We start from the raw sequence: 27,506 nt of genomic DNA on the forward strand, positions 1-27,506 counted from the left end.
GGATGAGACTAGAAATCGACTACAAGGAAAAAAAAAAAGAAACCTACAAAAACACAAACGTGGAGGCTAAACAATATGCTACTAAACAACCAATGGGTCACTAAAGAAGTCAAAGGTGGAATAAAAAAAAGATAATCTGGAGACAAATGAAAATGGAAACAACTAGCCAAAATCTATGGGATGCAGCAAAAGCAGTTCTAAGAAGGAAGTTTATAGCAATACAAGTCTGCCTCAGCAAAGCAGAAAAATCTCAATCTAACCAAACCCAAAGTTAGTAGAAGGAAAGAAATCATAAAGAGCAGAGTGAAGTAAATGAAATGGAGACAAAAAACAAACAGTAGAAAAGATCAGTGAAGCTAAGAGTTAGTTCTTTGAAGAGATAAACAAAATTGTTAAACTTTTAACCAGGCTTATCAAGGAAGAAGAGAGGGGACCCAAATAGTCAGAAAAAAAGAAGAAAAAAAATAAAGCTTTTGCACAGCAAACTATCAACAAAATGAGAAGGCTGCCTGCTGAATGGGAGAAGATATTTGCAAGTGATGTATCTGATAAGGGGCTAACATCCAAAATATACAAAGAACTCATACAACTCAACATCCAAAAAACAACCCAATTAAAAATGGGCAGAGGGGCTTCCCTGGTGGCACAGTGGTTAAGAATCCGCCTGCCAATGCTGGGGACATGGGTTCCATCCCTGGTCCGGGAAGATCCCACAATACTGCAGAGCAACTAAGCCCGTGCACCGCAACTACTGAGCCTGTGCTCTAGGGCCGGCGTGCTGCAACTACTGAAGCCCGAGCGCCTACAGCCCATGCTCCGCAACAAGAGAAGCCATTGCATTGAGAAGCCCGGGCACCACAACAAAGAGTAGCCCCCGCTTGCTGCAACTAGAGAAAGCCCGCGCACAGCAAAGACCCAAATGCAGCCAAAAATAAATAAATAAATAAAATTTAAACAGAAAAAAAAAGGGCAGAGGATCTGAATAGACATTTTTCTAAGGAAGACGTACAGATGGCCAACAGACACAAGAAAAGATGCTTGACATCACGGATTATCAGGGAAATGCTAATCAGAACCACAATGAGATAACACCTCACATCTGTCAGAATGGCTGTTATCAAAAAGACCACAAATAATAAGTGTTGGCGAGGATGTGGAGAAAAGGGAGTCCTGAATCCTGTTGGTGGGAATGTAAACTGGTGCAGCCACTGTGGAAAACAGAGTGGTTCCTCAAAAAATTAACAATGGGACTACCATACAATCCAGCAATTTACTTCTGGGTATTTTTCTGAAGAAAACAAAAACACTAATTTGGAAAGATACATGCACTCCTATGTTCATTACAGCATTATTGACAATAGCCAAGATATGGAAGCAATGTAAGTGCCCATCAACAGATGAATGGATAAAGAAGATGTGAGATATATATATATATATATATATATCATGGAATAATACTCAGCCATAAAAAAGAATGAAATCTTGCCATTTGTGGCAACATGGATGGACCGAGAGGGTGTTATGCTAAGTGAAATAAGTCAGAGAAAGACAAATATCATATGGTTTCACTTATTGTGGAATGTAAAAAACAAAACAAAGGAACACAACAAAACAGAAACAAACTCACAAATACAGAAAGCAAACTGGTGGTTGCCAAAGGGAGGAGGATGGGGGGTTGGGCAAAATAGTAAAGGGGATTAAGAGGTAGAAGACTCTAGTTATAAAATAAATAAGCCACAGGGATGTAATATACAGCATAAGGAATATGTCAATAAAATTGTAACAACTTTGTACGGGGTCTGATGGTTACTAGAGTTATCATGACAATCATTTCATAACGTATGCAAATGTCAAATCGTTATGTAGTACACCTGACACTAACATAATATTGTAGTCAACTATATTTCAATTTTTAAAAAACCTATACTTTTGTTGTATTATACATCCTTAAATATTGCTTAAGTATGAGAACATACTGTTAGGTTTGTTAATAGAATTTCAACAGAGGTTTTTTTTTTTTTTCCAGATCGAAACAGTATGAGACTTTAAAGTGTTTTTTCTTTTAAAGATGAAAAATCAAGTTTTGAAAATTTAGAGTTTGCTCCGAGATCTTGAATTTATTTCTAGAGCCAGTAGACATGCTTTGTCAGTTTTACTTTGTCTTTTTGCTTCTTTTCGGTGTCTCAACCTGGTGGAGACAAAAGCTATACTGTTCATCTCTGTGACGAAATAGAGGTCACATAGAGGATACAGCTTTGGATCAGCAAGGGACCAGAAGGAATTCAGCTTTCACTTTGGCTAGGCTTATTTACTTTTGGAGAGATGGATTGATTTTAACTCAAGACTTCAGCCACTCTTTTTATTTGTTTTCTGTATTGTATAGAAACCTTGCAAAACATACACCAAATTATTTTTTTCACCAATTCGGAAACTTGGAGAAAAATAGAATAATACATAGAGGGGAATTGCTTGGCAGTCCAGTGATTAGGACTCTGGGCTTTCACTGCCATGTTTCCGGGTTCAGTCCCTGGTGGAAGAACTAAGATCACGTAAGCCACGCGGTGTGGCCAAAAGGGAAAAAAAAATACATAGAACACCCCGTATAACCTTCATGAGATTCACCAATTGTCAGCGTACTGCCTTGTTTCCTCACGAGTAGATTCAGGATAAACATTTTTGGCAAGAGGTCTACAAAGGTGATGTATGTACTTACTGTGTCATATCAAGAGCCATGTGAGGTCAGGTTGTCCCACTTATTGGTGTCGCTGAGTATGATCACTTGGTGGACAAGTGGTGGCCGTCAGAGCTCTCCATTGTAATAGTACAGTTTTCCTTTTGTAATTAATAATAATAATCTGTGAAGTAATAACTTGAGACCTTGTATACATCCTGTTCCCGAAGAACCTTTCACCCAGAGGTTTTAGCATCCATGAAAAATCTTTACCTCAGTCATTTACAACATGGTCATTGGCGACAGGAAAGGGCCGAAAAATTGTGATATTTTATTATTCCTTCTGCATTTATTGGTTGACAGAGTTTTGTAAAGCCAGGTTCCCCACCCCCCCATTTCTCTTCCTTTTTAAGGTATCCTTTGGACTCATGGATTCCTACTTAATGTTTTATAATCCATTTCTATCATTACTCTTCTTAATGCCCTAAATCTAATCATTTTAATGAATACATAGACGTTCCATTTGACCAGAAGATTACATTGGTTTTAAAGTGCTACATCTAATTTTTAGCATTACTAATTAATGTTTTTCACAGAATATTGAATATATTTGAGATACTTTAGTTATCATAATCATAGTTATCATGGAAGTTATGACCAAAGAAATCCTATGTTAGCCATAGGGAAACACTGCTGCCCTTAATCTACTGATGTCTTACCTGATCACATGAGAAAGTCACAAGACCAGGACAGGCGAGGGCAGCCAGAGCCTTCTCCATTTGGCACTGTGGCTTAAAAGTAGGCACTATATTATGAACATTTAAGAAAAGGCCCAAGAAGCATTGCATTTTTCTTCTTTTTAAACTTTTTATCATGGAAAATTTCAAGCACCTAAAAACACCTAAAAGTAGATGGAAAAATATAATATAATCTCATGCTTCCATCATCTAACTTCCATAATTTATCCATGGCCAATCTTATTTCATCTATTTCATCTTTTTACCCACTTTCCCCCTCAACGTCATTTGGAAAGAAATTCCAGATATTATTTATAGGTGTAAATATTTCAGTTTATAAAGCTAACCTAACCACAATACTATTATTATCATACCTAAGTTAACAATAATTCCTTATAATTAAATGTCCAGTCAGTATTCATATTTCTGAAGGTCCAGTAATCGTTTTTAAGCTATTTTGTTTGAATCAGATCCAAGTAATTTACACGCATTGTGATTGGTTTTGTGCCAGCTGTTTCATAATTTATGGCTTCTACCTCCATTTCTTTCTCTTTTTCTTGCTAGTTGTTGAAGAAACCAAGTTGTTTGTTCCATAGAGTTTCCCACAGTCTAGTTTTTACTGTTTGCATCTTTGTGATACAGTTTAACATGTTCTTCTCACCCCTGGCTTCAGAGGCTCTCTCTTAATAAAATGAAAATTGAATACCTCCAGGGTTTGGCTTTGGGTGAAAGATAGGCAAGGTCTTGCACCCAGATTCCATTTCTCTTTATTTCACCTTGCACTTTGTAGGACTCTTTTGTCTTATTTTGGCTGTCCGGCATCTACTCTGATAGACTCTGAATTCTTTAGGGGAACCGCCTTTCCTCTGAGTTGTGTTGTCTTGGGGGAGGTCGTGCTGTTCCCTCTCTAGAATGCTAAGAGGGCCCACCTCTCTGCTCCTGATGCCTCCTGGGGAAGGCTTGTGACCCAGGTCAGCTGATCAAACTTCAGTCCTGGGCTTGGATTCTAGAGCAAGGACAGGAGGGGAGCGGTGAGGCGACCCATCACTGCCAGAGGCGGTGCCCTTCGCCCTTCATGCTGCATGATCATTGCTGTGTCGCTGCCGCTTTATGTCTGGAGCTCCCCTGGCTCTTGATTGTTTTCTTAGGCTGTTCCTAAGCTTTTTATTGGAGCTGTGAGCTCCTACTATTATTCCAGTAAATCCCCGTGGGCTTAAATAAACAGAAATAAACAGTACACGTTGTTGCCTGCAATCGGGATCTCTGAATGATGCAGTAATAGGCATTAAACAGTTGGTGTTACAGGAAACACGTCCCCAGAGAAATTTGGGAACTGAGGCTGGTTATCTCACTGAGTCAGGTTAGGCAGTGAATCCAGGTAGGAAATCTAGCTGTCCCTGGCAGGCACTGGTAAAATAGCTACCCCATCTGGTCACACGCAATTTACAGCAAGGTTCTGGGCAACCAGAATGGGGAGAAGTCAGGATGGTGGGGTGGCTGCTTCTGACAGCAGTGAAAGTTTAAAGCAAGTAAATAACATATTGAAATCTCCAAACCGACCTACAGAAACCTAAAGAGTGTCATTTCTTACAGGTAGAGCACTTGGCAGAAGACAGATGTGAGTCTCCTGACTTAGTACAGCTGGTGCAGTTACTGCCCTACCAGGTTTAAAGTGTGAAAACTGGAGCACTGTGTAGGACCCCGAGAACTAAGGGGGAATATGATTGAGGAAGGAAGCAGATTCTTCACTTAGAAGGAAGAATTCACTTCACTTAGAAGTCGTCCTTTTTTTCCTTAAGACTTCCTTCACCTGAGGGGTCAGTGTATCAGGGAAGCCAGTAAGCCTCTTGCCCCAGTGCTCTTTATTTCCAAACCCAGAGCCAGTGGTTAGAGCCCAGCATGCCCCCTGGAGGCCAAACCCAAAGAAATTTAACATGTAGAAAGAATGTGGGGACCTTGCCAGTTTACGTCTACAGGGATTTCAGGGACATGTGAACGAAGAGATCTTGAATGTGCTTTTAGATTAACAGTATGATGCCCTTACACAACATAATTCCAGATTCATTTAACTCAAGAAGGTGGATGTGTTTTTAATTATTTCCCAAACTGGATTCAACACAGGCCTATACTGAATGAAGATGAGATGCCAGAAGTCCTTAGTGTAGTGCAGAGCAGTGGTTCTCAGACTTTTTTGTGCATTAGAATCATGGGGCAGCTTTTAAAATCACAGATGGCTGGGTCACACCCCTCGAGTTTGTGATTCAGGAGGTTTGAGGTGAAGCCTGAGAATCTGTGTTTCCAGCAAGTTCTCAGGTGATGGTGATGCTGCTAATCCAGGGACCACACTCTGAGAACTGCTGGTATAGAGGGAGGAGATCAAATACTTTGAGAGGAAGGAAGGTTGGAGTAGTTTGCCGATGTAAATCCCCTATTCACTGGCCACCTAACTGTCTTTCGCAAGACAAGCTGGATAACATACCTTTACCAAGGCTTTCAAACATATATTAGTGCTGGCTTCAAAGCCCTGATATAGTCTTTCTTATTTAACATTATCGAGGTGTAATTTACATAGAACAGACGTACCCACTTAAAGTATACGGTTATATACATTTTGACAAATATACGTATACAACTGTATAACCACCACCAAACCACCCCTAAAAGTTCTGTCCTGTCCCTTTTTATCCCTGTCTTTCCTGATGTGAGCCCCAGGCAAACACTGACCTGCTTTCTGACATTGTAGATTAGTTTTTTTTTCAAGAATTTCATAGAGAGTCATACAGTATGTAATTTTTTGTGTCTGGCTTCTTCTGCTTTGTATAATGTTTAAAAACTTATCAATGTTGTTGAGTAGTTTTGTTCTCTTTTATTGTTGATTAATATTTCATTATATGGATATAGCAATATTTTGTCTACTCATTCATGTATTGAAGGATATTTGGGTCATTTCCAGTTTGGGGCTATAATGGATGAAGCTTCTATGAGCATTTATATACAAGCCTTTGTACGGACATCTGTTTTCATTTGTCTTGGTAAATAACCTAGGTGGCATTGCTGAGTCACGTGGTAAATGCATGAACATTCCAGGTGCTGGCACCCTCATTAGTACTTGGTCTTGTCACACTTTTTAAACTTAGCCATTCTAGAGAGTGCATGGTGGCATCTCATTGCGGTTTTAATTTGCATCTCTCTGATGACTAATGGTGTTGAGCATTACTGTATCTTTGTTTTGTGAACTGCTTTCTCAAATCTTTTGCCCTTTCCTCCACCTTTTAAAAAGTACAGCCAGTCCCCAACTTACAATGGTTTGACTTATGATTTTTCGACTTTTCCATCGTGCAGAAACAATTGGCATTCAGTAAAAACCGTACTTTGAATGTTGACTGTGGCTCTTTTTCTGGGCTAGCGAAACGCATAGATCCTCTCTTGTGCTGCTGGGCAGTGGCAGCGAGCAGAGCTCCCCGTCAGGCACGCCGTCACTAGAGCGAACAACCAGTGAACTTACAATCATTCTGGACCCAGACAACTATTCTGTTTTTCACTTTCAGTACAGTATTTGATGAATTATGTGAGATATTCAGCACTTTATTTTGAAATAGGTTTTGTGTTAGATGATTTTGCCCAGCTGTAGGCTAATGTTAAGCGTTCTCAGCATGTTCAAGGTAGGCTGGGCTAAGCAATGATGTTCGGTAGGTTCCGGGTATGAAACGCATTTTTGACTTACGATATTTTCAGTTTATGATGGGTTTATCTGGACGTAACCCCATCATAAGTTGAGGGAGATCTGTAGTTTGCTTACTTCGTTGAGTTGCAAGAGTTTTTTTTTTTTTTTTTAATGTATACTGGATATAAAGCATCTGTCAGATATATGTATTGCACATACCTTCTGGAATCTTGGCTTGCCTTTTCGTTTTCTTATTGGTGTGTTTCAAACAGCAGAAAATTTTAATTTACATGAAATCCAGTTAATCTGAGTGTTGGTGTTTTGTGTCTTTGGCATCCTATCTAAGGAATTTTGCCTAACCCATGATTATAAAGATTTTCTTGAATGTTTTCTTCTGGAACTTTTATATCTTAACAGTGTTGTCTTCTAATACATAAGCACGTATCTTTCCATTTATTTAGGTTTTCCTTAATTTCTCTCAGCAGTGTTTTATAGTTTTCAGTGTACAGGTCTTAAACATATTTTTAAAATTTGTCCCTAGATATTTTGTGGGTTTTTTTCAATACTATTTTTAAGTGGTATTGGTTTTGATTTTGATTTTATCAGTTGCTTGTTGCTAGTATATAGACATAGAATTGATTCTTGTACATTGACTTTGTATTCTATGACATTGCTAAGTTCATTTATTAGTTCTAGTAGTTTTTTTTAATGAAGCTTTAGAACTTTCTGTGTCATGTCATATGCAGATAAACAGCTTTACTTTGTCCTTCCCCATCCGTATGCCTTCTTGCCTTACAGCTAGGACTTCCAGTATAGTGTTGAACAGGAATTGTAAGATGGGGTATCCTTGTCTCATTCCCAATCTTAGGGGGAAAGTATCCCGTCTTTTTACTAATTAAATATCATGTTAGCTGTATGGGTTTTTTTGGTTTGTTTTTGTTTTGTAGATGCCCTTTATTAGCTTGATCCTAGGTTCTTGAGAATTTTTATCATGAATAGATGTTGAATTTTGTTAAATGTTTTTTCTGCATCTATTGATATGACCATGTGGTTTTTTTTATCCTTAGTCTGTTAATATGATGCGTTATTACATTAAGTTATTTTCAAATGTTGAGTCAGCCTTACGGTTTCTGGATGCCCTCACTTCGTCAGGATGTAGTATCTTTCTTATATATTACCTGATTTGCTAATATTTTGTTGTGAATTTTTTGCTTATGTTCATAAGACACATTAGTGTGCAGTGTTGAAATAACCTTCTAGGCCCAAGGTGGAGCTGCTCCTGCCTGGGTGCCACATCAGCAAGCCAAAACTTAGGTAACTTTCGTGTCCATGAATTCTTCCCTTGACCAGAAAGGCAGTATATCCAGTCAGCCCATCCCCAAATGCCAAACCAGCTCTGGGCTTTATACAGTTGTATATAGCCTTTGTATCCACATCCTCAGATTCAACCAACCTCAGATCAAAAATATTTGGAGGGACTTCCCTGGTGGCGCAGTGGTTGGGAGTCCGCCTGCCAATGCAGGAGACTCGGGTTCGGGCCCTGGTCCGGGAGGATCCCACATGCCGCGGAGCGGCTGGGCCCGTGCGCCACAACTACTGAGCCCATGCGCCTGGAGCCTGTGCTCTGCAACAAGAGAGGCCATTGCAATGAGAAGCCCGCGCACCTCAACGAAGAGTAGCCCCAACTAGAGAAAGCCCACGCACAGCAAAGAAGACCCAAGGCAGCCAAAAATAAATAAATAAATAATTAAAAAAAAAAAATTTGGAAAAAAAAATTCCAAAAAATTCCAAAAAGCAAAACTGGAATTTGCCATCCCAGCAACTATTGTATTAGGTATCATAAGTAATCTAGAGATGATTTAAAGTGTACAGGAGGATGTGCATAGGTTATATGCAAGTACTGTGCCATTTTACATGAGGAACTTGAGCATCCATGGATTCGGGTATCCTCAGGGGGAGGGGGAGGGAAGGGTCCTGGAACTGATCCTGAGCGATGACTTTTCTTGATCCGTGTTCTTTATCAAATAAAAAGCTTCCTGCCTTCCACTCCGTTTTGCCGGTCTCCAAATGTAGATTGTCCCCTTCATGAAGTGTTAAAGTTTGTATCACCTAACTTGTCTTTTTAAATTATTATTTTTTTAGGAGTAGTTTGCTTTTCTTGTAGTTTTCTTTGTCTGGTTTTGTATCAGGATAATGCTGACCTCATAAAACAAGTTGGGAAATGTTCCTTGCTCCTATGTTATGGAAACACTTGTGTAGAATTGACCTGTTTGTTCCTTAAATGTTTGGCAATGAAACCATCTGGGCTGTGTCCCATCTTGATCACATTCTAACTGCATATCATTCCCAAGAAAGCTGTCTCTAAGTAATGATCTGTAGCCATGTAAGTCCAGAAACTTCTGTCAAGTGCAACCAGAATCGATTTGACTCAAGGGACTGCCTCACGCTAATCAAATGAGACTGATTTTTTAAGCCCGAACTGAGCCAGGCGCTATAACAAGTGTTTTATATTAACACTATTTTATGTATTCTGTAACCTAGAATCCCAGTAATTACCATGAGGGACATATCTCTCCAGTAACCAAAATATGTGTGTCCTCCATGGAGAGCAGGGTTTCAGCACACTACTGCCCTGGGCCGGATTCAGCTCGCTGCTTGTTTTGTTTATTGGAGCACAGCTATGCATGTTCGCTTATGCACAGTCTAGGATGCTTTGTGCTACGACAGCAGGTAAGTGAGTAGCCGTGACAGACTGTGTAGCCCACAAAGCCTAAAATATTTACATTCTGGCTCTCTGGCCACTTACAGAAAAAGTTTGCTGACCCCTGATCTAGAGCAGTGATTCTCAACCCTGGCCACATACTGGAATCACCTGGAGAACATTTGAAAAACTACTGTTGTCCTCCTCCCGCTCCCAGCAATTCTGACTTGGTTGGCCTGGGCTGGGACCTGGGCATTGGCGGTGTTTAAAGCTCCCCGGCAGTTCTGCCCAGCAGCCAAGGCTGAGAACCACTGGCCTAAAGTAAGGCTTGGTATTTGTATTTGTTTAACTGCCCGCCCATGCTGATTGTCTGAATGTGCATTTAGGGATGAGAAGCACTTATTAGGGCAGTAGTTTCCAGATCTGAATGTGTATCTGTCACCTGGGGAGATTTTTTTCATAGATTCTAAGACCCCACTCCAGACCAAGTGAATTAGAATCTCCAGAGATTTTTAAAAAATTCCTCAGGTGGTCCTGATATACAGACATTTCTTTAAGAAAGACTGAACTTAGGGCACCTTATTGTTATTAGCAAGATTTTTGGATACTGAGTGAGTAACCAGAGGATTATTTAGTGAGCATAGGAGTGGAGAAAAGGGGTTTCTTGAGTTGTGCAGTGCAGGCTATGGAGGATCCTACTGAATAGTCCAGCCTCATAGAAACGGAAATACACCCTCCCGAGTGATGAAAATATTTATTTCTGTTAGATATGGTATACCTAACCGCCCTTGTACAGTCCTAGATGAAAGGAACATGTTTTTCCTTTTGGTCCCTCTTTATATAGATGCCATAAAAACAAATCATCCGTTAATATTCTTTGTTCAGATAGTTAGATAATCAGGTCACATTACAGGAGGTTAGATAATAGCTTCCCCTCCACCCCTGCCACCCCATGTCTTGGCTAAATACCCCCATCAGCTTGCATGCTTCTCTAGGCTCCCGGCATCCCATTTACTAATTATCTCTTAGGACAGACTCTTTGGAGATGGCTAAGCCCATTCATGCTGTGTTCTTACCCTGGGCTACCCCAGTCCAGTCCCCTTATACACTTACTGCATCTCAAATGGTCTTTGCTCAACTGAGAAACTATCTGTTAATCCTCCCACTGTATTAAACATTCCCATGTGTGTTCTCTTCACTTCAGGTGGAATGTGTAAAATCAGGGAAGGTTGAGCTGGAAGGGACTTTGTTATAGACCTTATCTAACCTCAAAAAAGTCAATCTTATGGGCAGTTAGTTGGGTACTGGTAGTGCTTATGTGTTTGGGGGGGCACTTTATACTCTCCTTGATACAATTCTCAATATTGGATTTATAATCTGTCACACCCTTCTGTGAAGAACCTCAGCAGTGCCAAATCCATCTCTGTATAATACTGTTGCCTAGTGGTAGCTGAATAACCATGGTCAGGTGAAGCCTGAGACTTGCCTTCCTTGTCCATAAAATGGGAAAAAGGAACATCTGCTTTGCAGGGTTATTAAGAGGGTAAAATAACTTGACATAGCATTTTGTAAACCATAAAGTACTTTTTCTTTTGTTCTGGGAAGAGCATTGAACAGGAAGTAAAACAAAAATCAATCAATCAGTCAATCTGAGAATAGCCCAGAAGACATTAGCTAAACCTGAAAGGAATGGTCTTGGAAAAAAGAAATTCTTGTCTTTTAAATTGTGAGTGCTATTTGCTGGTCAAACAGTCATTGATTACCTTACAGGAAAAAGCCGTGAACAATGTTATGAAACAGAAGACTCTACCTACTTTCAAGAGATTACAAAGGAGTTAATCAGCTAGGTGTACTTCAAGACATTTGTGTTATTATATATGGAAACTTAGAAAATGGGAGATATTGAAGGACCTGTGAAAATACCATAAACCATAAATGCATATGGGCTACATATTTTTCAATTTATTTGCAAGGCTGGCTTAATGACTATGGCATGGTATCAGTGGTTACTCTCATAATGCATTAAATATATAGCTTTAAATGATTTTTACAAGTGCAAACAAAACTCTGTGTTCATTTAGTTAAAATTTTATTGTGGATATAATGAGGAATCAAAGATTGTCCCTGTCTTCAAGGTGCTCATTGTCAAGTAGGGGAACAAACATTACAAGACAAGGGAAAATGTTTGGATGGCAGTACCCAGAGAGCTGTGGGGGCCCTGCAGGGACGGGGGTGGGGGGTGGAGGTGGGCAGGAGGGGAGGGTAGAAATGTCCGGAAGGGACACGGAGGAAGCGGAAGCAATGCCTTGGCTGAGACTTAAAAGTTTCAACGTAGGGAGGGAAGAAGGCCCAATGGAACCCTGTGTGCAGACAGGAGGCAGGAGAGGATGCGGTGTTTTCAGGGACCATGGTGCTCCCAGGATGAGTATAAGGCAGTAAGAGATGGATACCCTTTGACAGAAAGAAGGAGTGAATATTGACTCTATAAATACTAGTTACTTTACATCACGATTGCCTGTTTACTCAGTTTTTACATTTCTTCAGGAACTATTTGTAATCTCTTTTTTCAGTCACCCCTGTGTTACTTATGGAAATATTATCATGCCTGTCACTGATGAAACATATTAGGAAAAGTGAAAACGTGTTCATTAAAGTGCTTCCCTTTGAAGGATATTGCAGCTACTGAGAGCTTTGACCATCACTAACACCTTGATGGGCTCTAAAAAACAAAGCATTACCCAAGTAGAAGAAAATTATATTATGAATACTTGAAACTTCTATCATTCTCCTATAAGCGACTGACATCATAATTTTCAACAGTTATGCCTTCAAAATCTTTGAGAGGGGTCAAAAAGTCATTTTGCAGATGAAGAAACTGAGGCAGACAAAGAGTTCTTCCTGGTCTTAATGTGAGAGACCGGAGTATATCAGGGAGATTATTGCTTTTGATTGTATCAGATTTCTTAGTCCCATTTTATACCGATAAGTTTCAGTTTCTTTTGTAAATCCCAAAGTGGGAGGTGTCTTGAGATTTGTTCTTTTATCTACTGAGAATATGTCACGTGATCTTCATAAAGCGCTCAAAGTGCAGGGTGCTGTAAGAAGCTGGAGCAGCAACTATTTCTGACTGTTTAGTTTAGAAGAAAGGACTTGCAGCATTGATTATTCATGAAGTACTGATTGTGGAGCTAGTTTATATCCTTCAGAAGTCAAGAGTATATGATATGAGCATTTGGATTTTTTTAAATCACAATTAATCATCTGTCTGAAGTGTCTTCGCTGGATTCTTCTTGTATAAGAAGGACATAGCTTCCCGCATTCCTGCTGATGCACTTGACAGCACTGCCAAAGCAAATAAGACATCGATTAAGGCAATACATAAATAAGAAATAATCTGTATTCCATCTTTTCCCTGGTTACATGGCTTTTAATAAATTATACAAAGAAGGAGGATACTGGTATTTTGAATCTAACAGGCTTGTTATGCATAGCTTTCTGAAAATAAAAATTAAAAAAATCTACATGAGTTCTTCCCCTTCCAGATCCCTAAAATGTCCATCTGTCCCATTGTCTCCTCCACATAGTCCATCCACATAAAATAGTTGTAACTAAAACTATTACTGAAGTTCATGTTTAATACCTATAACTGAAGCTAGGATAGAAGACATCAGGAAATAATGAAAATAGCGTGTAATTTTAAATTTAAAAACATTGAACAGATTAAAAAAAAATCTCAGAAGACCAACATTTACACTAGATGCATTATTAAAAGCACAATGACCTTTAATCTCTCTGCACTAATTTTTCCAATTATAAAAGTTATATGTGTTCATAACAGAGTATTTATAAGTATATGAAGAGTAAAATGAACATGACCCATTATTCTACTTCCCATGTAATACAGTTATTATTAAAGCCATTTTTCATGATACGGATTCACCATCATTTACTTAATCATTTCCTGTTGTTGGCTATTTTGGTCATTCAAATATTTTTTGCCATAATGAACTTGTTTATATATAAGTTTTTGACATTTCTCATCATTTCCTCAGGATAGGATTCTAAATGGGATCACTGGTTCAAATACCATGAATTTTTTGGGGAAACTTTTGATACATGTTCATGAATTGCTTTCCAAGAATGATAATGCCGAATAACACTGCTCCCAGCAAAGTATAAGGTTGATGGTCTCATCGTGTGCTCACTAGCAAAGCATGGAGTTTTAACTTTGCCAATTCAATAGGTGATAGTCTCCTTTTAAAAAGATACCTAGTAAAAATAGCTTTTATCACAGTTACAGAGGAACTGTAAATACTATTGTAGTCCACCTAACACAGACCTCCGTATCAGCATCCCACTGAGACAGTAATGTACTGAGGTCCTACTCTGAATAAGACGCAGGCCAGCCCTTTAAGGAGTTCACAGCCATGGCAGAGTTTAAAGCCTGTGTGGATAGATTCTGTTCTCCCTCCCTCGCAGCCACAGCCCACAGTGCTTAGGGGAAGGCAGATGCCAGACCCTGTGCCCCACCTTCTACCCGTCCCCATCACCCTGCTCTGCGGCAGCCGTGTGAAATGGGCAAGCCCAGCAGAGGCAGGTTAATGAGCTCTTAGCTCAATGCTTGGGCCCCAGAGAATGTGTCAAATATATTCGCTTGTGCGTTTTCACAACCACTTATCTAGCTGGCTTACACATTTTGTTCATTGAAAGGGACAGGGAGAATACATACTTCTTGTACGTTTATGCCTCTGGTCTTTTTGTTCTATGTACTATTCACAAATAGAATTTTGTAGTTTGTATTTACTTGGATATTTACATTTGAAAAGGAAATCATCAAATAAGCCAAATCTCTGTGAAGGAAAGAGAATTCTTAATATCCAGTGCATGCTATCTGCTCTTGTCATTTACCCAAGGATCTGTATTAAAGTATATCTTCTTAGAGTAATCTTTGACCTTCAGGGGATATTATACTGTAGGAAGTCATTGTTTGAATGTATATATATGTATATACATATTCATAGAATATATGTGTATTGAATATACATACGAATATATATGTACTGATAATACATATATATTCTTAGACACTAAATCCATCAGCTGTTCATATTTAAAGATAAGGGGGTAACTTCTCAGAGTCTCTGTCTAACCCAGTGTTTCTTCTCTTAGTCCTGGTTGGCCACACCACTGTCTCTTTCTTTCTAAGTCTCCAAAATTATTGACAGATGTCTTCATGTCTAAAAGTTCTTGAGAAAAGTACATTCCAAGGCAGAACTTCAACAGATCTATGTAATTGCACTGGTGAGGTCAGGGAATTCAATCCATCTATCCTTTGATAAAAGGATAAAAAGTAATGACATACCATAGACTGATGGCTGGAATTAGTAATAAAACAGCGGAGAGCAGAAAGACGAAGCCTTTGTACCAAGCAACAGTGACTGAATAAATTCCGTTGAAAGTAGAAACTGCAGTGATTCCGCCAAGTGTTTCTAAGAAAGCGAGACAAGCGAACATGGTGCCTGTTTGGGGTCAGGGTGTGGAGGGAGAGAGAGAAAAGGCTGAGTTACAAAACAGCAAACAAAAATAATGCAGAAAACGGCTACTCAGTGAAAAGTGCAGCCCTGGGGGCACTGCTTGGTGAAGGAAAGCTACTCCCTCAAAATCCCTGAGAAGGCAGTCACCCGTTTTGTGGGTGAAGAAACGGAGCTCAGGAGTTCTCCCTGGACCTGGTGTGAGAGGAGCTGGAATCAGTACTTCCAGGGTCCGTGCGGCAAAGCTAAAAGGCACTGGAAGCTGAGGCGTGTGGAATCTGCTGCATCTCCCGTCCCTGCTACAGCCTGAGACGCAGCCCCACCTGCCCCTGAGGTTCGAGGTGCCACCTTCCACTCTCAGTCCCTGCGCTAATCTGGGACACACCTGCAGGGGCAGGATGGCTCCCAGGCAAGCAACGTCCCACCCACTGGCCCTCTGAAAGGTCAAATCAGATCTGGCAAGAGTGACAGGCAAGGCAGAGAGATAATCTTCTTACCATACATTCTGCAATTTGAATTTGATCTCTTCCTCCAGAGTAACAAAAAGTTCAGTCACAGGAGATTCCTGTGTGACTCATCAAGTAACTACGTAAGTGCCCGGTGCTCTAGTGAAGGTTATGCCACAGTCTGACATTGAGTGATTCTTTAAAACGTATTTTTCTGTCTTAGTGCTTATAACTGGCTCCCCTCTGAGGGGACTCTGCTGTCCTTCCCGCTTGCCACACGCCGAGTGTGGGAAAGGGCAGGCCATGGAGCATTGCTTAAGAAGCCTGAAATGGCTGCATGGTCGGCCCAAGCTCACAATCAGAGAAATGGTCATTATTCTACAAGTTTTGAATTTAGCCTGGAATCCAAGACCATACTGACTGAAGAGTGAAACTTCCGAAAGACAGCTGGTCATCTTGATGTGCTTTCTTTCCTCTTTGTCAAATTCTGCATCACTACAATTGTGGCTGTTCGCCGCTCTCTGTGGCTTCCGTGGCGTAAGTTCCTACGTAGTTTCTGCAGACTCTTCTTAAGCCATTGCTTGTTCCCTACTTTGCCGAGTTTACTTTTCCATGACAAATTGTAATATATTTTTCTTACAGACAGTGCACATCCTATAAGTAATTGTGTTTGATTGGACTTATAGGAAGGAAAAGGGCAAGCTTGAGGATCTAGCTTGGTTATAGTTTACATGTCTAGACTTTAACTTTCCCCATGGTCTTGATTTTTAGACTGTGTATTGATTTTTATCTATTTAAACTTTCACTTTATTATACATGTTCTCATACATTGCTTCAAAGTCTTCACTGAACAACGGGACACATGTTCATACGACAAACATCTCTATGCAGAATGCTGGGTTATCAGAGATGTGTCTTCTTTTGACCAAAATGAAAGTTCTGTCAATGTCAAGGGCACATATGCTTTTTTCACTGCTGTGTCCCCAGGGCATATAGCTGTGCTGGCACCTGGTAGACATTTAATATATATTTGTCAAATGAATGAATAAAAGCTTCATTCAAGGGCAATTACCAGTCATCAGGTAGCATATGGACTTACTGCCTCTATGATTTATGACAATACAGGAAGTTAGTTGAATTGGAAAGAAGTTCTCCTAGTTATGTATCTACGTTATTGTTTCATTTTCTTTCTGATCCCTTGCTGCAGCCGGGGACAGGTGGTATGGTGCTGACCCTGTGACGCAGCCGCTTGAGTCCTGTCTTGTTGGGAACTCGGTCAGGCCGTGCTGTGTTCTGGCAAACAGCCATCGCATGAAGTAGCTCTAGCTTGTTGCTGAACTCCCCTGAGCAGCACAACTTACGATTACTTCATTTCTTTTTAGTGCGAAATTATATTCCGTTGGACAGACACACCTCATTTTGTTTATTCATCAGTTCATGGACATTTGCACTGTTTATGCTTCTTGACTATTACAGATAATGCTGCTGTGAACACGTGTGTACAAGATTTTGTGTGGACATATGTTTTCATTTCTCTTTGGTATATACCTAGGAGTGGAATTGCTGAGTCATACGGTAACTCTGTTTAACTTTATGAGGAGCTACCAAACTGTTTTGTAAAATGGCTGCACCATTTTACACTCCCACCAGCAGTGTATGAGGGCTCCAGTTTCTCCACATCCTCGCCAACACTTCTTATGGGCATTTTCACCTTGGCCATCCTAGTGGGTCTCACTGTGGTTTTGATTTGCATTTCCCTGATGGCTAATGACGTTGAGCACTTTTTCATGAGTCTGTTGGCCATTTGTACATCTTTGGGGAGATGTCAGTTCATATCCTTTGCCCATGTTTTCATTGGGTTGTCTTGTTATTGCTGAGTTTTAATAGTTTTTATATATTTTGGATACAAGTTCCTTATCAGACGTATGATTTGCAAATATAGTCTCCCATTCAGTGGGCTGTCTTTTCACTTTCTTGATGGTGTCCTTTGAAGCATAAAAGTTTTTAATTTTGATAAAGTCTAATTTATCTATTTTTTCTTTTTTTGTTGTGCTTTTGGTGTCGTATCTAAGAAACCATTGCATAATTCAAGGAAGCGGGTAGGTTTTTACATACTGTAGTTTTTATATTCCTAAGTGGTTTTCCAATTAATCCTCATCACACAATCTATAAACAGCTGTGTGAATATGTAGCTACATATTATGAGTGGAAAAGAATCAAGAAATGTATTTTCAACCTTATTGAATTATGCAGTCTTCTCCAGTGTTGACTAAAGGGCCATAAGTACAACAGCATAATTATGCATTATTCATAAACACTTGATATGAACATTTGCACCAGGCTAAGACATGGAACAAAAGAAAGCTCCAAGGTCTCATAATATTCGTATGATCAAAGCAAAAGGAGGTCCACCACATATGCCTGGTATCTAACAAGTACCCAGTCCTAACTGGAGATTTAATTTTTGTTTTCCTTCTGTACTGGTCATTCTCTGTCCTCCCCTTCAGCTGTTGGATCTTCTGTGCCCTGCTCTGTGCTCGGGAGGCTGACCCCACAGATATTATGACTTGGACTTCCGTGGACTTGGTCAGTGGGGTCCAGGAGGAGAAGGCTGTGCAGTTTCTTCTCTGCTCCCTCCCTCCTTGGGCCGTCCTCTCCTCTCCTCCTCTTCCCTGAAGTCTCTTGATTGAATCAGCTGAGTGGGATGCTGTTTTTTCTAGGACTCTGACTCAGGCCCAGCTCTAACATTTGGGGGATCCAGCGTAAGAATACAATTAGAGGCCTACAGGTTCTAAGTATTTAAAAGTTATAATTCTGGGAGTTCCCTAGTGGCCTAGTGGTTAGGATTCTGGGCCTTCACTGATGTGGCCTGGGTTCAATCCCTGGTCGGGAAACATAACTAAGGTATGTTCTGTCTCCCTACTCTAAGAAAATACCTTTCTAATGATTTGGAGGTCAGACACAAACTTAGAATTCTCAGACGTTTTAGAGTTCCATGTGGAACATGACAGCCCTGGGAGAGCTGGCCCTCACCCTCCAGTCCCCAGCCTGCAGGCTGCAGCCACCCACATTGTATTCTACCTCTTGTTCTGCTCAGAAAGGGTCATTTACACGTGGGTGTAGACACCCTGCCCTGCAATTCCAAGGTTGGGCCAGACCCTCCTGTAAAGAGTCACCCTTTGGCTACCCCTTTGGTGTACAGGAGAGCACACTGGGGTCACAGTCTACCCTCAGGAGAACGGGTCTGAGAAAGAGGATCAAGGCATTCACTGGATATGAGCTGTTCAGCTGGGAGTTATGGGGACCCACGTACACGTACCCAGAGTATAGCCTAGAAGGGGGGAGTGTTGTGGGCTCCCAGGGGGCATATCGCCTGGCCCTGAGGTCTCCTCTCCCCTTGGGGCGGGGCAGCTCCAGAGAAAGCCCTCTAAAGCACCAGGCCCCGGGCAGGGGCTCCCTTGCTTGAATATAAGCTCTTCCTAACACAGACCTTACCAATTCAAAAGGAGTTCTGTGCAGAAAAAGGGTTGTAGGATATCCTGAAGAATCAAACACTGATTGTACACAGATATGAGTTGGTACAGATCATAGATTCATTCTGTTCCTTAAGCAAATTAAACTCACCTTGTTCAGTAGAACGAACCACTTTTGATATCATGGACCGTAGAACAGAGAGTGGCACAACAGTGAAAAGGAATGGCAGCCTGACTGTGAGAGGAATAGTCGGAAATTACTGGCTGAATCAGAAAACTAAGGGTCCATTTTAAAGGTAGAACACTTAATCTCTAAATACTTCATTTTCTGTAAGCATCTTAACTCATTGCATCTAACGGCTGAATTAATTAATGGTAGAATTCTGTTGAATGAATTAAGATAGACTATAGACAGGTCAGTTTAAGATTACGCTCAAGTTTAAGTTTACTCTTAAATTCTTATTCTAGTGCAGAGAACAAGAGTTCATGGAAGTTACAGGTCCAGATCTATATAATCTGCCACTTGAAATGGATCTGTTTCCCTAGTTATTAGAGTAACGTCATGTTTAACAGGTTGCGACTGTTAATAACTTTTTTGTTTTCTGTTTTTGCTCTTTCAGACTTGGCATTCTCATCGTTAAAATTCTTTTATTATATTGATCTACTTATTGGTAAATTGGTTTCTTCTTGCTTCTTCATCTTTGTGGCTGAATAATTTCACGAACACAAGTTGCCTCTGCTCTTAAATTATGACCCTTAATAGTAGCATTTTTAGTTATATGACAAAATGGTAAGATATTACATTTGCAGACCACTTTAAGTTTTCAACATGTTTTCACATATATTAACTTACTTGGAGTTGGCAACTCCAAGGGAAACAGGGAGGGAGAACTGGCATTTACTGAACCCTTGGCATTGCGCTAAGTGATTTACAGTTATCTCTTCTAATATTCGTTATAACCCTCTGAATTAGGTACCACTATGCCCATTTAATAGATGAAAAAACAAGGGCTCAGAGTAGTTCAGTAACTTGCCCAAGGTCACCTAGTGCTGTAGATGGAAATTAAGCCCAATTCTGTTTGGTCACTCTGCTTCCCTGCAAGGTAGCAAGAGGTTAACACTGCCTTTGTAGAAAAAGACTAAATTGGATCTTTCTTGAGGTCCCACTTTAACAGATCCTTTAACCCTTTCAAACACAGTATCTCACTCAAGCCCTAGTTAAGGAAGCAGTCCTATTTGCCAGAAAGTGATTCATCAAAAGCCAATTCATGAAATGACCAATTTGCTGAAAGATCAATTTGCAAAATCTTCCTGAATATATTCAATGAATTTTTTAATGTATCTTTTGAGTATACTTTAGACAGTTGTCTTAAAATTGTAGCCTTCTTAGCATCATTTTAAGAAATATTCAAGTTGGTGAATGCTATTGTGAAGGACTGATTCACAAGAAGAATGCTCCTCAAAACCATTTTTTGGCAAATGTGCAAATTTGGAAAATTATGGTTATTCAGCTTTTTTTTTTTTTCTTTAAAGTCAGTTGGTTTTCAGCTTCTGGAAAGCTAGCTTTAAACAAATTACCTTTACTTGAACTAAAATGCATTAAATAGAGAATTTTATATTAAAGTTTCTCACCCAACAGACTAAATTCATTTTATGTAAACATCAATACACAGTTCTAGGCTACATTTGTAACTTACCTAAAAACATCATCAATGTTGTTCTGGCAAAAGCAATCATAGCCATTCCTACCATGGTGGTAAAAATTCCAATGAAGGCCATGTGAATATCTTCCATACAATAAGAAAAAAGCCATATTCCTAGGAAACTGCTGAAAAAAGAGACACTACCCAAAGCTGATCCATAACCTATTAAAACTTCATCCCAGCAGAGTGGTGAATCCAATTCATAAAGGATAAAAATGGGGGAAATGCCAACTGTCACGAAAAAATAAGTGATCATTGTAAAAAGCAACAAACAGAGCAAAGATCGTTGCTCACCAGAATTATTTTTAAAAAGCATGTAAGTTCGGTAAAATAAGTTTTTAAAGCCTTCAGTCCATGATATAGAAACATTCTGAGATGAAGGCTCTTTCATCGAATCCTCAAGAAAGAATAAAATATAAATCAAGTTAACAGTAAGAGCCAGAGTAGCAATTAAAAACGACCACACAAAACCTAGTTCTCTAATAAAATAGCCAGAAGACAATCCTGTTAATCCAGTGACAATTCCAAGCAGGAAGTCAATTATAGCTATTCGAATTGTTCTTTGTTTCTTTTCTTTACATTGATCAACTATGTAGGCAAAAGAGGCTCCCAGAAGTGTGGTGTAATTGCCACAAAGTGCACACAAAAAGGTAGATGCAATCAAAAGCTGGATTGGAAAGGCAAAATAGGAAAGCAAACAGAGCCAAGCACTGTTTGCAAGAGCACCAACAGAAGACAAAATCAAAGGGAATTTTCGTCCTCCGTGGTCACTATGAGACAGAAGCATGAATGTAGACATGAGACCAGGAATTAACCCACTTATGTCCATCTGCAGATTAAAAAGAGACACTTTTTTCTGAACTTCCTGCAAAGAAATAAAAAGAAGACAAAGTGTTTACAGAGGCTTATACAATATGCCTAAAAATACCCTGGTACATACTTTTTCTTGATATTGCCAGTAGGTTAGGGATGGGGAATCTCTAGTGCATGGGTTTGATATAGCTTAAATCTTCATCCAGTTCACAAAGCAAATATCAAGAGGTGATACAATCATCAACACTCAGTCACAATATTCAAGTACCACAGTGGAGACATTAATCCATAAAAATAAAAGTGTGTGTATTGGTGTATGTCTGACTTATATAGAGGATCCACAGAACCCAAGGCCTCAGGGACTGGTTATGTAATGACTTCTCTTTCTCCTGTGAACAGTTAGCACTAAGAGATCATGACCACTGTTCTAAAGCAAGAACGGTACCCTTTCCCATGATACACCTTTCTGTCTAAAGAGGAATGAATATCACATGTAAACATCGTATCTGATAGGCCTTTATTTAGATAGAGCTCAGTTGTCCTTTTCACGTGTCTCCACAAATATTCCTTTATTTACTAAAAATTAAGATAAAACTTGAAGAGGAGCTTTGTATTGACTAAAGATGGTAGCGTGCCATGAACTAAGAAGTGAGCTAAACTCAACTTTCCTGAGGCCCAAAACAACTACGTACATGTGGATTGGCAGATGTAACAATCGTGACACTAGGTATATGATGGGAAGAACTTGGGGTGATTTAAAAGCATTTTCTTCTCACCACTTTTCTGTATTTTCCAAACTTTATATTAAAGGATATGTGCCGTTTCTATAATGGAGATTACTAAACTCATTTTAAAAAAGATTTATTCATGTAATATTTAGAAAGCACCCTAAAAACCACAAAAATATGATGAACCACAAAAATATCAGATACCGAATTAATGGTTTTTTAAAACAGTGAGCCTATTTTTATTTTTATATATTTATATAATTCAAGCCATTCCATGTTGCCAGGAAATGTTCTGGTCACTCAAACCCCAAACTTCGGTCATCTTTGCTTCTAGCCTTTCCCTTCGTCCATGCCCCCCAACACAGTCTATCCTGTCCCGCTAAAGTTGCTCACTTTACCTTCTTGATGGTCCCATAGTTGCCACTTGGATGACAACTCCCATTGGTTTTCACCTGGACCACCCTGGCATCTAACTGGTCTCTTCATTCAATTCAGAATATAATGTCAATCTTACCACTTTGCAGATCACAGACACTACTGCCGGGCACATGTTGCATAGCACCACAGCTTACTATCGGCACGTCTCTCACCTGCTCAGAAGCTGCAGTGTCTCCCCACTGCCTGGGAAAGTCCACACTCCTTAGCCTGGTATTTAAGGCCCCCGAGACGTGGCCTGATCTCATCTTCAGCGTTATCCCCACTCTCCCCCCAGATACGGTCTATGCTCCAGGCACAGTCCATAGTCAGGTCCCACTTAGATTTCCCTGAAATTCCCAAACAGAGGTCATCACTCCTTTTTCTGAACCTTCTCATAGAACAGTTATCATTCCCCAGCTGTACTTTTTTGTGTATTGATTAAGAGCTTGAGCTCTGGAGTCAGAGGAATCTGGATTCAAATACAGTCAGTTCTGTACACCACAGTTTGAGTGGTCTTTAAAAACACACATCAGCTCGTGTCACTCCTCTGTCAACCCCTCAGTGGCTTTCCTTACACTGGAATAAATGCAAACTCCTTGCCACGGCGAGGGGCGACCCCACGTCACGGAGCCTCTGATTCATCTCCCCTTCCTCACTCCTCTCGGCCGACAAGCCATTCCACAAACCTCCATGCTACTTGCTGTTCCCTCTGCCTGATCGTTGCACAGCTCAGTTCCTCAGTTCAAAACCACTTCCTCAGAAGGGCCTTCCCTGACCATCACTCAATCCAAAGCAGCACCACTAATCCCACCCAGCGCTCCAGCCCCTTATCCTTGTTGTTCTTCTCCTTAGAGGCTCACCGGCTCCCTGACAGGAAATTATATTTTATTCGATCTGTGCATTGTGTGACTTCCCTCCTACAACCTAAGCTCCCGGCTGGGGTGAAACCTTGTCCTCTTCACCAGAGTATCACCAGCTCCAAGAAAAGCGCTTCCAGGGAGGGTAGGTACTCAATAGACAGATTGATTAAATGAACAAACCATCAAGTAAAATAGGCCTCTGTAGCTTGCGTGCTCTGTGTGATCCTGACCAAATTACTTGTCTCTGCAGCTTCTTCATCTGACCAGAGGGAACATCAACAGTCCCAATCTTGCAGGCTGTCAGGAGACTTAAAGTCAATATAAGGTGCTCCACACAGGGCCCTCATACAGTCAGTGCTGTTTCATTTTTACTAGGTTAGATCTTTTGAGCACATCTTTGTATCTCCTACAGATATAGAAGCCATCAAGTAAATATTTATTGAATAAACAAATAAATGAAACAGTTATCGTTTAATCAACTCCTCAGCAAGATGTTCCAGTTTGGGGTTCCTCCTCCCATTTCCACGCCTCTGCCTAAGTCCTGTCCTCTCCTTTTTTCCTACTGTCATCCCAACCCAGTCTGTTACACAGACTGCTCACCTCATCTGCAACCCATGTTGTGAAATTCAGATCTTAACAAACTCAAAGCATATTTCAACCATACATCAATGTTGAGACAGAAGAAATTGTGTTTGAACATTATAAACTCTGGAGAATTATGTGTTATAGTAGGGTAGATGGGAGAAATCAGAGTTAAAAAAAAAAGCTATTTCCTATACAAGATTGAACAGAATGACAAGGTACTGAGACAGGGATAAACTAAGGAAAGTGCTATCAATTTTAAGGAAGGCACAATTTCATAGGCTAAAATGCACATATTAATTCCAGTTGAGCAGAAGGTATTCCTTACCTGCTGGTAACCAGGGATTGTGTTATTAAAAGGTTTATAAGTAAATTCCTGAGGGAGAACAACTTCATGATCTGTTGGGTGACCCGAAGTTGTCCCCTCCAGCGGCACAGTCCCTATCTTGAAAGCTGCCTGAAGAGAACAGGCCACAGTGGCCGGTGTAACACTTCAAAACCAATCATTTACAAGGGAAGGAGAGGGCGGTAAGGGCCTTAAAAATTCCTTCCTCCACAAAAGTCAGTAGACATCCCAGAATTCCCTACTCTCTGCCCTTTGCCAAGAGTTTCCTTCCACAGCCTTGCCACTTTGTTAAGAGGCCCTTTTAGAGATTAATCTCATCGCCCAAGAGAAGTATGTAGTTGTACTTACAGTCACAGGGCTCAGAAAACTTGAAGATTTGAAAGATAGGTTAGATCAATATCCATATGAATATCTATGTTATATATACTTTAACCCCAGATAGATTGAAAAATATGACTTTCATCCAAATAGACTTTCAAAATGTTAAATATAAGTGAAATTGCTCTGATTATTCTTATTTTTGTACCCTGAAATTCATGATACTATCTTGCATACCAATACATACGTAAGTGTGTATATTTGTTACGTGGGAAGGTTAAATAAAAACGGCATAACAGAGGTTCAACACATTGTATTCTTACACACAACTGATCTTTTGGGAGAGATTTGAGAAAAATCTGAGCTGAAAAAATCATTTATTTATTTTATCAGGGGCTGACCCTGTACTATGACCTCTCTTATTTTTAGGGTTACAAGAACAGTCCACAGATCTCTAAGCGGAAGCTCACAGAGCAGGGAACATTTGTTCTCGGATTTAAAGGGGGCAGAATATTCTCTGAGAAGCTCAGCAGGGACAGGATCCAGGGAAGGGGTCAGAAGGAGGTGTTCCTCTGTCCTAAGGAGCGAGTGGTGAGTGGGTCACCATGCCCTGTCCCAGTTGTGGGTGGGATGGTTTCTAGTTCCCCAATCTTAGAAGAAGCACCTGTAGCTCTAGCGCACTGACTGTAAGGCAAGGATCTAGGGCGGTATGTTCTCTTGAACATTAATTCAGTGAAACAGCAGTCAATCGATCAAAAAGTTTGGCAGAAATCTTCAAAATGAGACCCCTGCTCTGGGCAGTGGGGGGCTTTCAGCAGCTGGGTTAGGCAGGGAGCGGGGTCAATACTCATCACCTGTACAGTCACAGAGGTCACCAAAGCAGCTGGACCAAGGCCCGTCTCCCGTCACTCTAGAGGGTGAGGACAGCCGACCTTTCCAGACACTCAAGTTCTCTCCTCTGTCCCTCCCACTGCTCCCAGGGGGCTGGTGAAGGAACTCACAGTATGAAATGGAGAAACTGATGAGCCTCTGGAACCTTCTTACTCCCTGGAGATATATACATGTAACAGGAAACATTCTTAAAGGGAGACGAAACCAAGAGGAGAGCCCCTTGTTGGCCTTTCGGTTTTTATGACCTCACTCTAGGCCAGAACCTTGATATCTGCATGGCTGTTCAGAAATAATCTGTTCTTTTCTCCATGGGTGCAGATGACTCAGAGTCCCTTAGACTCTTTTCATCTTTTGACTGGGGAAGCAGCACCACTCTTTTGCCATCACAAAATATTCCCAAGGGGAAGAGTTCAAAGTTTACAAGTGTGGTTGTTTTTCAGGCATGGGGGGGGGGATTTCCAAATCTGGATGCTCTCTCTGCTTTGCATTTGGACACTGGTAAAGACTGCCTAAGGGAATGGAGACTGGCGCAGTACCTCCTGGGGGAGGAGGCTGGACCTGGGGAAGGAAGGGCTCTGGAGTATCTGGCTGAACATTTTCAGTGTCCTCAGAGCTCAAGTGGGTGCTCCCCACCCCCCATATCCTCACACAGATGCTCCTCAGCACCGGGGGGTCAAACTGATTTGATAACACCGAATGATGGATGACAAATGCCACCCTCACCCCATGACAGACCCTGGCGCAGGCCCACAGTCTTCAGGGATGGTCCACTTTCTGGGGTCACTGAAAACTGGGTCATGCCCGTGAAGCAGAAGCGGGTAGGGAGGAAGCGGGCAAGGGAAAGGCAGGACCCATGCTTCACCCGACCCCTGGCCACCAAGTACCATTCCAGCCTGCCCTGTCCCAACTGTCAGGCTTTCCATGGGGAAGAAGAAAGGAGACAACCACGGAGGAGATGAGACTGCCCTGACATTTTCTGAGACAAAGGAGAAGAGCCAGTGTCACAGAAGAAGGGGGTTTTAAGTAGAAGAGGCAGATTAAAGGTGTCAGGAAGCTTCAGGCAGAAAGGAGAATAAAGGCTTTTGGTTTGGGACTTAGGGGTTTTTGTGTGACCCTTAAGAGATCAATGTATGAGGAGTGCAGGATCCTCTTTCCTTTAAAATCCTGTTGCACATTCCCTTTTTAATACATGTTAGGAATATTTTAATTTCTTACCTCCTGGAATGTGAAAATTGGGCTGCTTTTGTTTTTTGCACACTCAGAAACATTGCTATCGGGTGCAATGCTGTAGTTGCCTGTTTCCTCCCATATTCTCCTGTACACATATTGTGTTGTCAGTGGAGCAGTCAAAGTCATAGCAAATACACTAAAGCAGATGGCAGGTTCCACAAATGGAATCTTCATCTTGCTTGGGTAGGTAGCTGAAATTCTATTAAGAAGAAAAGGAGAGAGATAATCAGTTGCACTCTTATCTGAGAGGCTAGATTTTCAATGATGGGGAAGTTAGGGGAACTTTGTGGAGTAAACAAGCAAACTAGGGAACAGAAAGCAGTAAGCACTTCCTAAGACAGTAACTTTCACTTAGGAACAGGGTATTCGGTAAACCTGAGACTGTCATACTTAAC

General features: G+C 40.7%; 1 protein-coding gene across 1 annotated transcript; it reads right to left on the reverse strand.

Annotated features, from left to right (window-relative positions):
- Window positions 1-12,683: 12,683 nt before the first annotated feature.
- On the reverse strand, window positions 12,684-27,304 carry SLC46A3 (solute carrier family 46 member 3). The gene is made up of 5 exons (XM_065896178.1): window positions 27,097-27,304; window positions 20,921-21,791; window positions 19,375-19,458; window positions 15,136-15,292; window positions 12,684-13,115 (listed from the first exon to the last, which is right to left on the reverse strand). The coding sequence occupies exons 1-5, from the start codon at window positions 27,283-27,285 to the stop codon at window positions 13,031-13,033; spliced, it is 1,386 nt and encodes a 461-aa protein (XP_065752250.1). The 5' UTR covers window positions 27,286-27,304; the 3' UTR covers window positions 12,684-13,030.
- Between the last annotated feature and the right edge of the window lie 202 nt (window positions 27,305-27,506).

The sequence above is a fragment of the Phocoena phocoena genome, chromosome 18 (assembly GCF_963924675.1).
Source record: "Phocoena phocoena chromosome 18, mPhoPho1.1, whole genome shotgun sequence".
Classification (NCBI taxonomy): domain Eukaryota; kingdom Metazoa; phylum Chordata; class Mammalia; order Artiodactyla; family Phocoenidae; genus Phocoena; species Phocoena phocoena.